The sequence below is a fragment of the Hemicordylus capensis genome, chromosome 3 (assembly GCF_027244095.1).
Source record: "Hemicordylus capensis ecotype Gifberg chromosome 3, rHemCap1.1.pri, whole genome shotgun sequence".
Classification (NCBI taxonomy): domain Eukaryota; kingdom Metazoa; phylum Chordata; class Lepidosauria; order Squamata; family Cordylidae; genus Hemicordylus; species Hemicordylus capensis.
In genome coordinates, this window is record NC_069659.1 from 6,740,661 (window position 1) to 6,753,240 (window position 12,580).

A 12,580-nucleotide genomic window follows, 5' to 3' on the forward strand; every position below is an offset into this window, starting at 1 on the left:
TCTATATTTCCAAACCAAAGCTCTGCACAATTGACACTGTAATGGACTGTTCATTCTAGCCTCGCTAATTCCCCACACAAGCCCAAAAGTTGGACCATTAGATAATGAGGGAGTGAAAGGGATTATTAAGGAGGATATGGAGGTTGCAGAAAAACTAAATGAGTTCTTTGTGTCTGTCTTCACGGCCGAAGATACTGAGCATATACCTGTTCCTGAAACAGGCTTTTCAGGGATGGGGGCTAAAGAACTGAGTCAGATAGAAGTGACAAGAGATGATGTTCTAAACTGTCTGGAAAAACTGAAAACTAGCAAATTGCCAGAGCCAGATGGCATCCATCCAAGAGTCCTCAAAGAACTCAAATGTGAAATTGCCAATCTCTTTGCTATAATATATAACTTATCCCTGCAATCAGGCTCTGTACCAGAGGACTGGAAAGTAGCCAATGTAACACAGATTTTCAAAAACAGATCCAGGGGCGATCCAGGAAATTTCAGACAGGTTAGCTTAATGTCTGTTCCAGGCAAATTGATAGAAAGCATCCTAAAGGATCAAATTATAAAGCACATAGAGAACCAGCATGGCTTCTGCAAAGGTAAATCTTGCCTCACAAATCTTTTGGAGTTCTTTAAGAGTGTCATCAAGTGTGTGGATAAAGGTGATCCAGTTGACATAGTATACCTGGACTTCAAAAAAACTTTTGACAAACTTTTTGTCATCAAAGAAGACATCAGAGATTTCTGAGAAAACTTAGCAGTCACGGGATAAGGGGACAAGTACATGTGTGGATTGCTAACTGGTTGAAGGACAGGAAACAGAGGGTAGGTATAAATGGAGTGAAGTAAGAAGTGGGGTCCCCCAGGGATTTGTACTGGGACCAGTGCTTCTTAATTTATTCATAAGTGATCTAGAAGTAGGGGTAAGCAGTGAGGTGGCCAGATTTGCAGATGATAGCAAACTCTCAGGCAGTGAAATCCAAAATGGATTGTGAGGAACTCCAAAAGGATTTCTCCAAATTGGGTGAGTGGGTGACAAAGTGGCAAATGCGGTTCAGTGTTGGCAAGTGTAAAGTGATGCACATTGGGACGAAAAAACCCAACTTCAAGTATGCGATGATGGGATCTGAGCTGTCGGTGACCAAGAGAGGCATCTTGGGTTTGTGGTGGAAAGCTTGTTGAAAGTGTCGACTCAATGTGCGGCAGCTGTGAAAAAGGCCAATTCCATGCTAGGGATAATTAGGAAGGGGATTGAAAATAAAACTGCTAATATTACAGTGTCCTTCTACAAATCTATGGTGCGGCCACACCTGGAGTACTGTGCACAACTCTGGTCACTACATCTAAAAAGGGACATCGTAGAACTAGAAAAGGTGCAGAAGAGGGCAACCAAGATGATCAAGGGACTAGAGCACCTTTCTTATGAGTCAAGGCTACAACACTTGGGGCTATTTAGTTTAGAATAAAGACTGTGGGGAGACATGATAGACAAGTCCTCTCAAGGAGGGGAGGGGAAGGAGTAATCCCCCCTCCCCAGGGATGTGCCCGAAACATGTTTCGAGCACTTTCAGGGAAATAAAAAAGGAGACTTTTAAGAAAAAGGAGAGCATGTAAGCACCTGCTTTCCTTTTTCTTAAAAGTCCCCCTTTTTATTTCCCTGAAAGTGCTCAAGCTAAGCTCCAGACACATCCCTGGGGAGGGGGGATTTCTCCTTCCCCTCCCCTCCTTGAGAGGACTTGTCTTGCTTTGTGAGATGAGTTCTCTGGGGACCAATGGCCCTGCATGTCAGGGAGACGGGTGGGCTCTGTGCACCCCCTACAAGGTTCATGTATCCCTGCCTTAGGTGAACATGAGCTTATATCAATGACTTTTTAAAAGAGACCATTAGTTATTTAGAACAGGCCCGTTTAATACTAAATGCAGCATTTGATAATGTAAAATAACAACTTTTCTCTCTTGTTGCACTCTTGTTGAAACAAATGACGTTAAGCCTTGGAAGCACACTGTACAATACCTCTGGTAGGACAAGGCCCTTTCTTGACAAATCTGCTTGAAAACTCCAGCTTCTGCCTGAGAAACAAAGTGAAAATGTCAGCATAAAATACATTTTACTATCTTTAGTATTCCTTTGTAGCAATTATTAATGTCAAAGACATGCATATAAAATAGCAGTTATGAATACATGTGCGTAATGCATAACAGATGGTTTTTTTGTGCAAGCAAATAGGGTCTTTCCAGGATTTTAATGAGTGTTACAGAAGGCTTTTGTTAATATATAATGCCAAACATTCTCCACTAGAATGCTAGTGAACATAAAAGCCCCCTGCATGAATTAAACTGTTAAAGCTGAAATTCTTGACATCCTACAAATGCATTGTGTCAGATTACTCAAGATAAGACAGTAAATGTTTTAGATCAGTGTCTCCCCCCGCCAAGAGGTTCTTTACTCCTGGGAAATCTGACTCTTTAAATCTTGTTTCTCTTGATGTTTTTGTAATACATGTCTAGATGTCATGAGAGGGTTCCTGTATAAACTGTCCCGAGGTTAAAAAAAGCTTTGTATATGTCTGTTCTGGGGATGTCAGTAACACAGCTGGAGAACATACAAACCTTGAAATAACATTAGACTGGCTCTGTCAATCTCCAGTATTGCTTGGAGTTGGCTTTTTGCAAATAAGACTAAAATGTAATAGAATAATCCATACTGCCTTTAAATATTGGGGACTCAAAATAACTAACTTGGAATGCAACAGAGAAATTTGTGGGATGTGAACCAGGTGACATTTTACTTTTGTTGTAGAGTTTATATGTTAGAACATAACAGCCCAAGGCCCACCTAGTCGATCAGGCCCAAGGCCCACCTAGTCGAGTACCCTGTTTCACACAGTGGCCCACCAGATGCCTCTGGGAAGCTTACAGGCAAGAGATGAAGGCATGCTGTCTCTCCACTGCTTCTCCTCCATGACTGGTATTCAGAGGCATCTGAGCCTGGAGGTAGTCAATAGCAGGGACTCTCAGTGTTGGGTCCCAGATGTTATTGGACTTCAACTCACATATCCCCAGCTCCAGTGGCCTTTGGTTGGGGATTATGGGAGTTGAAGTCCAATAATATCTGGGGACCCAGCCAGTGTTCCCTTTAACAGGAATTCCCAGATGTTGTTGACTACATCTCCCAGAATCCCCAGCTGCAATGGCTTTTGCTTGGGGATTCTGGGAGTTGTAGTCAACAACATCCAGGAATCCCTGTTATAGGGAACACTGGACCCAACATTGAGAATTCCTGGTTTATAGCCATCAAGATTAGTAGTAATTGATAGACCTGCCCTTTATTAATTTGACTAAACCATTTTTAAATCTATCCAAGCTGGTAGCCATCACCACATCTTATGGCAAAGAATTCCACAGTTTAATTATGTGCTGCTTGAAAAAGTACTTTTTGTCAGTCCTAAAGTTCCTGGCAACCAATTTCATGGGATGACCCTTTGTTCTGGTATTGTGAGAGGAGAATTTTTTTTTGATCCACTCTTTCCACAGCGTGCATGATTTTATAGACCTCTGTCATGTCTCCATCACTTTTTTCTAAACTAAAAAACCCAGATGTTTTAGGCTTGCATCATAAGGAAGGTACTCCAGGCCCTTGATCATTTTGGTTGCCCTCTTCTGCACCTTCTCTCTCTCTCTTTTTGGTTTCAATTTATATATCATCCTTTCTGAAGTGGCTCAGGGTGGTTTACATTAATATCAAAAATGCAGAATAAAACAATTAAAATGAAGAAACATTTAAACCAGATTAAATCTCATTAAAATTAAGGTTTAAACTAGATATTAAAAGCAAGCTGAAGAGATGGGTTTTTAAGGCTCTCCTGAAGGCCTCCAAGGAAGACTATCCTTTTATATCCACAAGGAGTGTGTTCCACAACCTAGGGGCAGCAACTGAGAAGGCTGAATTCCAGGTTGCCACCAGATAAACTGGTGGCACATGAAGACGGATCCCTCCTAATGAACCTATTGAGCAGTGGGGATCTTGTAGAGAAAGGCGCTCTCTCAGGTAACCTGGACTGAATCATTTAGGGCTTTAAAGGTAATAACCGGCACTTTTTACTTTGCCTGGAAACATATTGGCAGCCAATGAGGCAGCAAAAAAAGACAGTTCTGTAATGTCTTTTGAGATATGATGATGAGAATATTGAGTGTTGAGAATTGTAAATCGAAAGACCTTTCAGTATTTCATAAATTATGTTTTGGCTATTTTGTATAGCTTACAATTACTTCTCCATGATGTCGCAGTTTTATTTATTGATTTGTTATTGATTGATTGATTCAATTTTTATACCGCCCTTCCGAAAAGGCTCAGAAAACTTGAAACAGAAACCATTAAAACTAACAACAATTAAAACAGAAATATAAATATAAACACCAATTAACAATTAAAACATCTTAAAAAACAAACAGTAAGAACAATTAAAACCCTGAAAACCAGGTTAGAGCATTAAAACAATTAAAACCCTGGAAGGCCAGGCCAAACAGGTTTTAAGGACTCTCCTGAAAGTCAACAAAGAATTAAGATTGTGGATTTCTGCTGGGAGTGCATTCCACAGCCCAGGAGCAGCTACAGAGAAAGCCCGCCTCTGGGTCGCCACCAGACGAACCGGTGGTAACTGGAGACGGACCTCCTCAGATTACCTTAATGTGTGGTGGGGATCATGTAGAAGAAGGCGCTCTCTAAGATAACTTGGATCCAGGCCATTCAGGGCTTTAAAGGTAATAACTAGCACTTTGTATTTTGCCCAGAAACATATTGGCAGCCAGTGTAACTGTTTCAAAACAGGAAAAATATGGTCTCTCCAGGTTGCCCCAGAGACCAATCTGGCGGCCACATTCTGAACTAACTGAAGTTTCTGGACTACGTACAAAGGCAGCCCCACGTAGAGTGCATTGCAGTAGTCAAGCCATTTTGTTTGAGAAGCAATGCACTTCATTGCTCTGTTAGTTCCTGTACTAGATTTTCAAGAATCTTTTGAAGAGGTTTGTCCAAGGTGGACCTGCGTAAGGAAATGAGCATGAATTGACTCCTCGTTTTTCAAGTTTACTTATTGAGGAGGGAAGAAACCCAGGCTTTCGCTGTAGCGGAAGGTTATAGGCAAGGTTGTGTAGGAAAAGTTGTGCCGTCGAGTCAGTGTCAATTCCTGGTGACCACAGAGCCATGTAATTTTCTTGGTAGAATACTGGAGTGGTTTACCATTGCCTTCACCCGTGCAGTATGAAATGATGCCTTTCAGCTCCTTCCTATATTGCTGATGCCCAATATAGGAGTTTCCCATATGTGGGGATTCGAACCAACAGCCTCCTGCTCTCTAGGTATGTTGCTTCCCTGCTGTGCCATTAGGTGGCTGTGTACTAAGTGCTAAAAATAAAATTAAGTTCTGGAAAAGCTGAATTGTTTAACCCATAAGAAAATCTTGAGACAAAACAAACTTGAATGAGTTATTGTGGCTTTATAAGGAGAGAGGAAAAATTACATTGGAGCCCCACCACTACATATTTTTGTGAACCTAAGTGCCAGAAACTTGATTTTTTTTTAAATGAAAAAAGGAACATAAGAACATAGTTCTGCTGGATCAGGCCCAAGGCCCATCTAGTCCAGCATCCTGTTTCTCACAGTGGCCCACCAGATGCTGCTGGAAGCCTACAGTCAGGAGTTGAGGGCATGCCCTCTCTCCTGCTGTTACTTCCCTGCAACTGGTATTCAGAGGCATCCTGCCTCTCAGGCTGGAGGTGGCCTATAGTCCTCCGACTAGTCGCTGTTTATAGACCTCTACTCCATGAATTTATCCATACCCCTCTTAAAGCCATCCAGGTTGTTGACTGTCACCACATTGTGTGGCAGAAAATTCCACAAGTTGATTATGTGTTGTGTAAAAAAGTACTTCCGTTGGTTGGTCCTTAATTTTTGGCAATCAGTTTAATGGGATGACACCTGGTTTAGTGTTGCGTGAGAGGGAGGGAAAATTCTCTATCCACTTTCTCCACACCATGCATGATTTTATAGACCTCTATCATGTCTCCCCACAGTCATCTTTTTTCTAAACTAAAAAGCCCCAAGTGGTGTTGCCTTGCCTCATAAGAAAAGTGCTATAGGCCCCTGATCATCTTGGTTGCCCTCTTCTGTACCCCTTCCAGTTCTACAATGTACCTTTTTAGACGTGGTGACTAGAATTCTACGCAGTACTCCAAGTGTGGTTGCACCATAGTTTTGTAAAAGGGCATTATATTTAATTTTTATCTATTTTATTCATTTATTTGTTTTATATACCACCCTTACAAAAAGGGCTCAAAAATGCTAATAAAATATTAGTAGTAATATTGTCAATCCCCTTCCTTTTATTTTATTTATCTATCAAACTTCCATACTGCCCAAACTTTTGTCTCTGGGCAGTTAACATAAAACAATTAAAACACATAAAAAGTTAAAACAATTCAACTATTTAAAATCAACCATAAAATAAAACAGACCATGTTTAAAAGCTGGGAAAGCTTGGGTGAAAAGATGGGTTTTCAGATGTTTTTTGAAAATTGCCAGAGTTGGGGAGGATCGTATCCCAACAGGGAATGCATTCCACAATCTCGGGACAGTAACCAAGAAGGCCCATCTCTGTGTAGCCACCAGACAAGTTGGAGGCAACTGGAGACGGACCTCCTCAGATGACCTCAATGGGTGGTGTGGCTCAGAGTGAAGAAGACACTCTCTTAAATACCCAGGGCCCCTAAGCCGTTTAGGGTTTTACAGGTTATAACTAGCACTTTGTATTTTGCCTGGAAACCAATTAGCAGCCAGTGAAGCTCCATCAGCAAAGGAGTAATGTGAAGTTCTGCCCTCCCTGGTTGCCATCTGCCTCCCCCCAGGACTGCTTGTGGAGAGGCTTTGCAGGACTGGGGCTGTAAGGGTGCCTGGGCAGTTTTTCCTGGTTCCACCTGCTGAGCTTATTGCTCAGCCTATATAGGAAGACCGCCGGTGGCGGCGGGCCTCCCCCCGTGGGTTCGCCACCGAAGGGGCGACACCAAAGGGGGTTGCCCCTTTGGGGGAGAAATGAGGGCGAGGGCTGGACACTTTGTCCAACCATTTGTATAGAGGGAGGCATTCAATGGTGGGGCTTCTGTTCAATCAGTTTTAAGTTGTGCTGAGGTTGGGTTGAAGTTGTAATGTGTGTGGGTTTGTCTGGAAATGGGGATCCAGGGAGTGCCTTTGTTGAAGGTGGGGCAGCTATTCCGGTGGTGTTGGGGAATAGAAGAAGAAACGTTGGCAGGTCAGCAGGCTGTTCTAGGGGAAGGGTGGTCAGAAATCTAGTAGCTGTCCCCCTTCCCGGCTGTCCTGCTAGCTCTTTGACCTCGGGGAGCACTGCCAACATCCCACATAACCTTACCTTGCTCCTCTGCAATGCCAGGTCGATCCAGAATAAATCAGAACGCATCCATGATTTGATCATGGATGAAAGGGCCAACCTGATGTGTATTACTGAGACTTGGTTGGGGGAGGCTAGTGGTCCAGTCTGGTCCCAGCTTCTCCCGCCAGGATATTCTGTAGAGGAACAGGTGAGGGGACGTGGGCGGGGAGGTGGAGTGGCTGTGGTCTATAAGGATAACATCTCCCTTACCAGGGTCCCTGTTAGGGTATCGGACCATATCGAATGTGTGTACTTGAGTTTGGGGACCAGGGATAGATTGGGACTTCTGTTGGTGTACCGATCGCCCCGCTGCCCAACGGAATCCCTTACTGAGCTCACGGACTTGGTCGCGGAACTTGCATTGGAGTCTCCCAGACTTTTGATGCTGGGGGACTTCAATGTTCATTTTGGGACCAATTTGTCCGGGGCAGCTCAGGAGTTCATAGCGGCCATGACGACTATGGGCCTATCCCAAGCAGTCTCTGGATCGACGTATATTGCAGGTCACACACTTGATTTGGTCTTTTATTCTGATCAGGGTGGTGTTCCGTGGGTGAGGACTCCTACGATTTCCCAGTTGTCATGGACGGACCACCATCTGGTTAAGGTTGGACTTACAACCGCTTTCCACTTTCGCAGGGGTGAGGGGCCTATTAGAATGGTCCGCCCGAAGAGGTTACTGGATCCGGTAGGATTCCAAGAAGCCTTGGAGGGATTTAATGTTGGCTCTGCTGGTGATCCTGTTGATGCCCTGGTTGAGAACTGGAACAACTTGCTCACCAGGGCAGTAGACACGATTGCTCCTAAGCGTCCCCTCCGACCTGCTTCAAAATTGGCCCCTTGGTATACGGAAGATCTACGGGGGCAGAAGCGGCAAGGTAGGCGACTGGAGCGCAAGTGGAAAAAAACTCGACTCGAATCCAACAGATTACGACATGGAGCACATTTAAAGATCTATGCTCAGGCGATACGTACAGCAAAGAAGCGGTTCTTTTCTGCCCGTATTGCCTCTGCGAGTTCACGTCCTGCGGAGTTGTTCAGGGTTGTGAGGGGACTAGTATCTGCTCCCTCTCCCTTGAACCAGAATTTGGAGGCATCAGTTACCCGCTGTGGTGTGTTTAATGAATTTTTCGCAGATAAAATCTCTCGGATTCGGGCCGACCTAGATGGGGACTCCACAATTAATTTGATGTCTGAACTAGAGGTGTCCGACAACTCCTCTTATACGATTCGACTGGATCAATTTCAGTTTGTGACTCCTGATGATGTGGACAAGTTGCTTGGGTCATCTCGGAGAGACCACATTACTCCCTTGTTGATGGAGTTACACTGGCTGCCAATAGGTTTCCGTGCAAAATACAAAGTGCTAGTCACAACTTATAAAGCCCTAAATGGCTTAGGCCCTGAGTGTTTAAGAGAGCGTCTTCTTCGCTATGAGCCCCACCGGCCGCTGAGGTCACTTGAGGAGGTCCGTCTCCAGTTGCCACCAACTCGTTTGGTGGCTACACAGAGACAGGCCTTCTCGGCTGCTGCCCCGAGATTGTGGAATGCGCTCCCTGCTGAGATACGATCCTCCCCTTCTCTGGCAATTTTCAGAAAACACCTGAAAACACATCTCTTCAACCAGGCTTTCTCAGCTTTTTAAAACTTGTTTTTAAATTGTTTTGATTATTTAATTGTTGTTTTTATGATGTTTTTAATTGTTAATCATTGTTTTATGTTTTATAATTTTTGTTTAATTATTAATTGATTTTAATGGTGTTTTAATGTAAACCGCCCTGAGCCTTTTGGAAGGGCGGTATAAAAGTTTTAATAATAAATAAAAATAAATAAATAAAATAATGTGTTCTCGCCAAGATTACCCAGAGACCAACCTGGCTGCCACATTCTGAACCAACTGAAATTTCTAGACTATGTATAAAGGCAGCCGCACGTAGAGCGCATTACAAAAGTCAAGTCTGGAGGTTACCAACAGATGTACCACTGTTCTGAGGTCATTGATCTTGAGAAATGGGCGCAGCTGGCATATCAACCGAAGCTGATAGAAAGCATCTCTGGCCACCTCCCCAACCTGAGAAAACCAGGAAGAGGTGTGGATCCAGAAGTACTACCAGACTGTGAACTTGTTCCCTTTGAGGGAGTGTGACTCCATCTAGAACAGGTAGTTCAAGATAGTCTCTAGAGTTCTGACACCGCACAATAAGTACCTCCGTCTTATCTGGATTCTGCTTCAGTTTATTATCTCTCATCCAGCTCCTTACTGCTTCCAGGCAGGCATTTAGGGAGGATATGCCAGCTCCTGAAGAAGTTGACATGGAGAAGTAGATCTGGGTGTCATCAGCGTACTGGTAACACCCAGCTCCAAATCCCTTGATGATCTCTCCCAGCAGTTTTATGTAGATGTTAAGAAGCATTGGAGAAAGTACGGAGCCTTGAGGGACACCATACTTAAGCTCAGATTTTGAAGAGCAACAATCGCCAGTCGACACCATCTGGAATCTGTCTGAGAGGTAGGAGCGGAACCACTGTAAAACAGTGCCTCCCACCCCCAACCCCCTTAGACGTTCCAGAAGGATATTGTGGTCGATAGTATCGAAAGCCGTTGAGAGATTCAAAAAGACCAACAGAGTCACACTTGGTCTGTCAATTCTCAATTGGAGATCATCCATCAGGCTGACCAAGGCAGTCTCCACCCCATAGCCCACCCGAAAACCAGTTTGAAATGGGTCTAGATAATCAGTTTCCTCCAAGACTGCCTGAAGCTGAGAGGCCACCACCCTCTCAATTACCTTGCCCAACCATGTGAGGTTGGAAACAGGCCTATAATTGCTCAACTCCAAGGGATCTAATGCAGGCTTCTTTCAAAGAGGTCTAATGATTGCCTCCTTGAGACAAGGAGGCATCCTGCCCTCCCTCAGAGAAGCAGTTATGATTTCCACCAGGCTGTCTACAACAACCTCCCTGCTTGATCGAACAAGCTGTGTTGGACAAGGGTCAAGAGAACAGGTGGTAGGCCTCACCGCTCCAAGCAGCTTGTCCACATCCTCAGGAGTCACAAACTGAAACCGATCTAGTTGAATCGTATAAGCGGAGTTGTCGGACACCTCCAGTTCAGACATCATATTAATTGCGTGTCTGGGCAGTTTACAATTAAAATCATTAAAAACTTTTAAAACCCACTATTAAAAATGTTAAACTATAAATCTGATTATGCATATACATTAGTTGATTATCTATATTTTACTACATTTGATTATTATCAACTGAATGTGTGAGGTGATAGAATGTTCCTATGACTGCCCATGCATCCTCAAGTGAAATACTGGGAGATAAGAAAGGGTTGGGGGCAGATGGGTGGAGATTTATTTAGGCATTTCCGAAACAGGTTCAAGCTTGGTTTTCTAGCAGCATCTTGCACTGATGATTATAGAGATTATTGGCAGTGGTAGAGGCATTGAGTTAAAAATCGGGATTGTATGTATTCCCTGTTCGTTTGTTTTTAAATCAATGGCTCTATTGCTGCTATTTTCTTTCTATTTACCTTTGTTAAATATGCAGTAATATCTTGCTGATAATCAGTAGGGAATTGGATAGAAAGAAAATACTGAATGTTTCTTTCTGTTTGTTTGTTTGTTTGTTTGTTTGTTTGTTTGTTTGTTTTGACAAATAGTTCTTGAGACCAGCCCTGTGTCATGTCTTGAGCTGCATTGTTGTTTGCCTAGCATGTGTAGACTTCTTTCAGTGCACTATGAGGGAGTCTGCTCCAGAGCAACTTGGGTAGGACAGTTCCTGGAGATAAGTTTGAAGTTCTGTGTTTAGAAAAACTGGCCAGATAAACTGAGGGGTGGAAACAGAGCAGTCGCTTTCAGTAAACTTGAGTGTAGCTGAGCTGAACAGATAAAGTTGGTTCTGAATCTGATACACAGTAAATCTAGATAGATCACAGCAAGCTGGTGTCCTTGAGAGCTGTCCTAAAAAATAAATAAATAAGAGGTTACTTGTAGAAAGTATTCTGAATCCATAAACTGCATATGTATTGGTTGCTAAGCAGCTGATGTATTTTTTAAATTTTTTTGGCAGTCGGAATATGTTTACAGGGTGTTTTGAGTGGAGCTTTTAAATGTGTTAATTGTGTTAATTGTATTATATAAATGATTTACAGACATAAGTTTTAGGTCATGTAAAATTTTACATTATCTGTGAAATCTTTTTTCTTAAAAAAATCATCAGTTGTATTGCATTGTGATACACTGTATTTTAATTATGCTTCCCTCTGATTCTTATAGGACATTCAGTCAGAAGAAAGCTGCAATGGAGAAAGAATATGCACAGGTAAGCCACGGAATGGATCTTTTTTTAATTGTCTAAGGATTGGCAACATGTACACCATAGTTTCTTTTCCTGAAGCATTATTCTCCTTGTTTCCTCAACTCCACCCTACCCTGCCTTAGGGGATATGGCTTGTAGGTATATATCTTGGACAGGACTGCATGTTGCACCATTCAGATATTCACTGAAACTTCATGTTGACATCCCATAATGGAGGACCAGAAAAGCTAGTTGTGGTGCTGTAAACATTTAGTGGAAGAACAAAGAATCTTTTTCTAAGTTCTTTCCCATTAATGACTGCATACGTGTATTGGGTGTGTGGCTTCTGTTTATTTTCCCCTTAGGGTTTGATGCAAGGCATTAGGGCTTGATGCCAGTTTACTTAAGAACTGGGAAAGAGAGTTGGGGCTGCATAATCCAGCCCTGCCTCCCAGCCTTCAGCATAAGATGTTCAGTCTATCTTACTCCATTCTTGATGGCGTGTTGCTTGAGCCAGTGTTGTGCTGTGGACAGTTTAGAGCTCTGAAACCTAGGAATAAATTCATTCTGCATTATGGTGTCACTAGATGATCTTGAGAGATGCACAGTGTATCTGTATCAATTTCTTCTTTACAAAATGGAATGGTGTCCTGCTTCACAGGATTTTGATGGCCAATGTGATATAGTTTGTATATTAAAAATCCTATATGGATGATTAGGATTATGGTAACTACCCCTCTTTCTCCTCAGTTTGGTCTGAACTCTTCAAATAAATGAGCAAAATTATAAACCAGAGTGTAAGTTGGAACCTAGAAGTGGCATTATTAAATGTATTT

General features: G+C 42.9%; 1 protein-coding gene across 3 annotated transcripts in view; it reads left to right on the forward strand.

Moving 5' to 3' along the window:
• The window catches only part of FCHSD2 (FCH and double SH3 domains 2), a 237,891-nt gene that overhangs the window by 63,825 nt on the left and 161,486 nt on the right, over window positions 1–12,580 (forward strand). For all 3 annotated transcript variants that reach the window (XM_053308747.1, XM_053308748.1, XM_053308749.1), the window contains exon 3: window positions 11,723–11,768. In XM_053308747.1, the coding sequence (XP_053164722.1) occupies window positions 11,723–11,768 (46 nt within the window). The remainder of the gene's footprint in view (window positions 1–11,722; window positions 11,769–12,580) is intronic.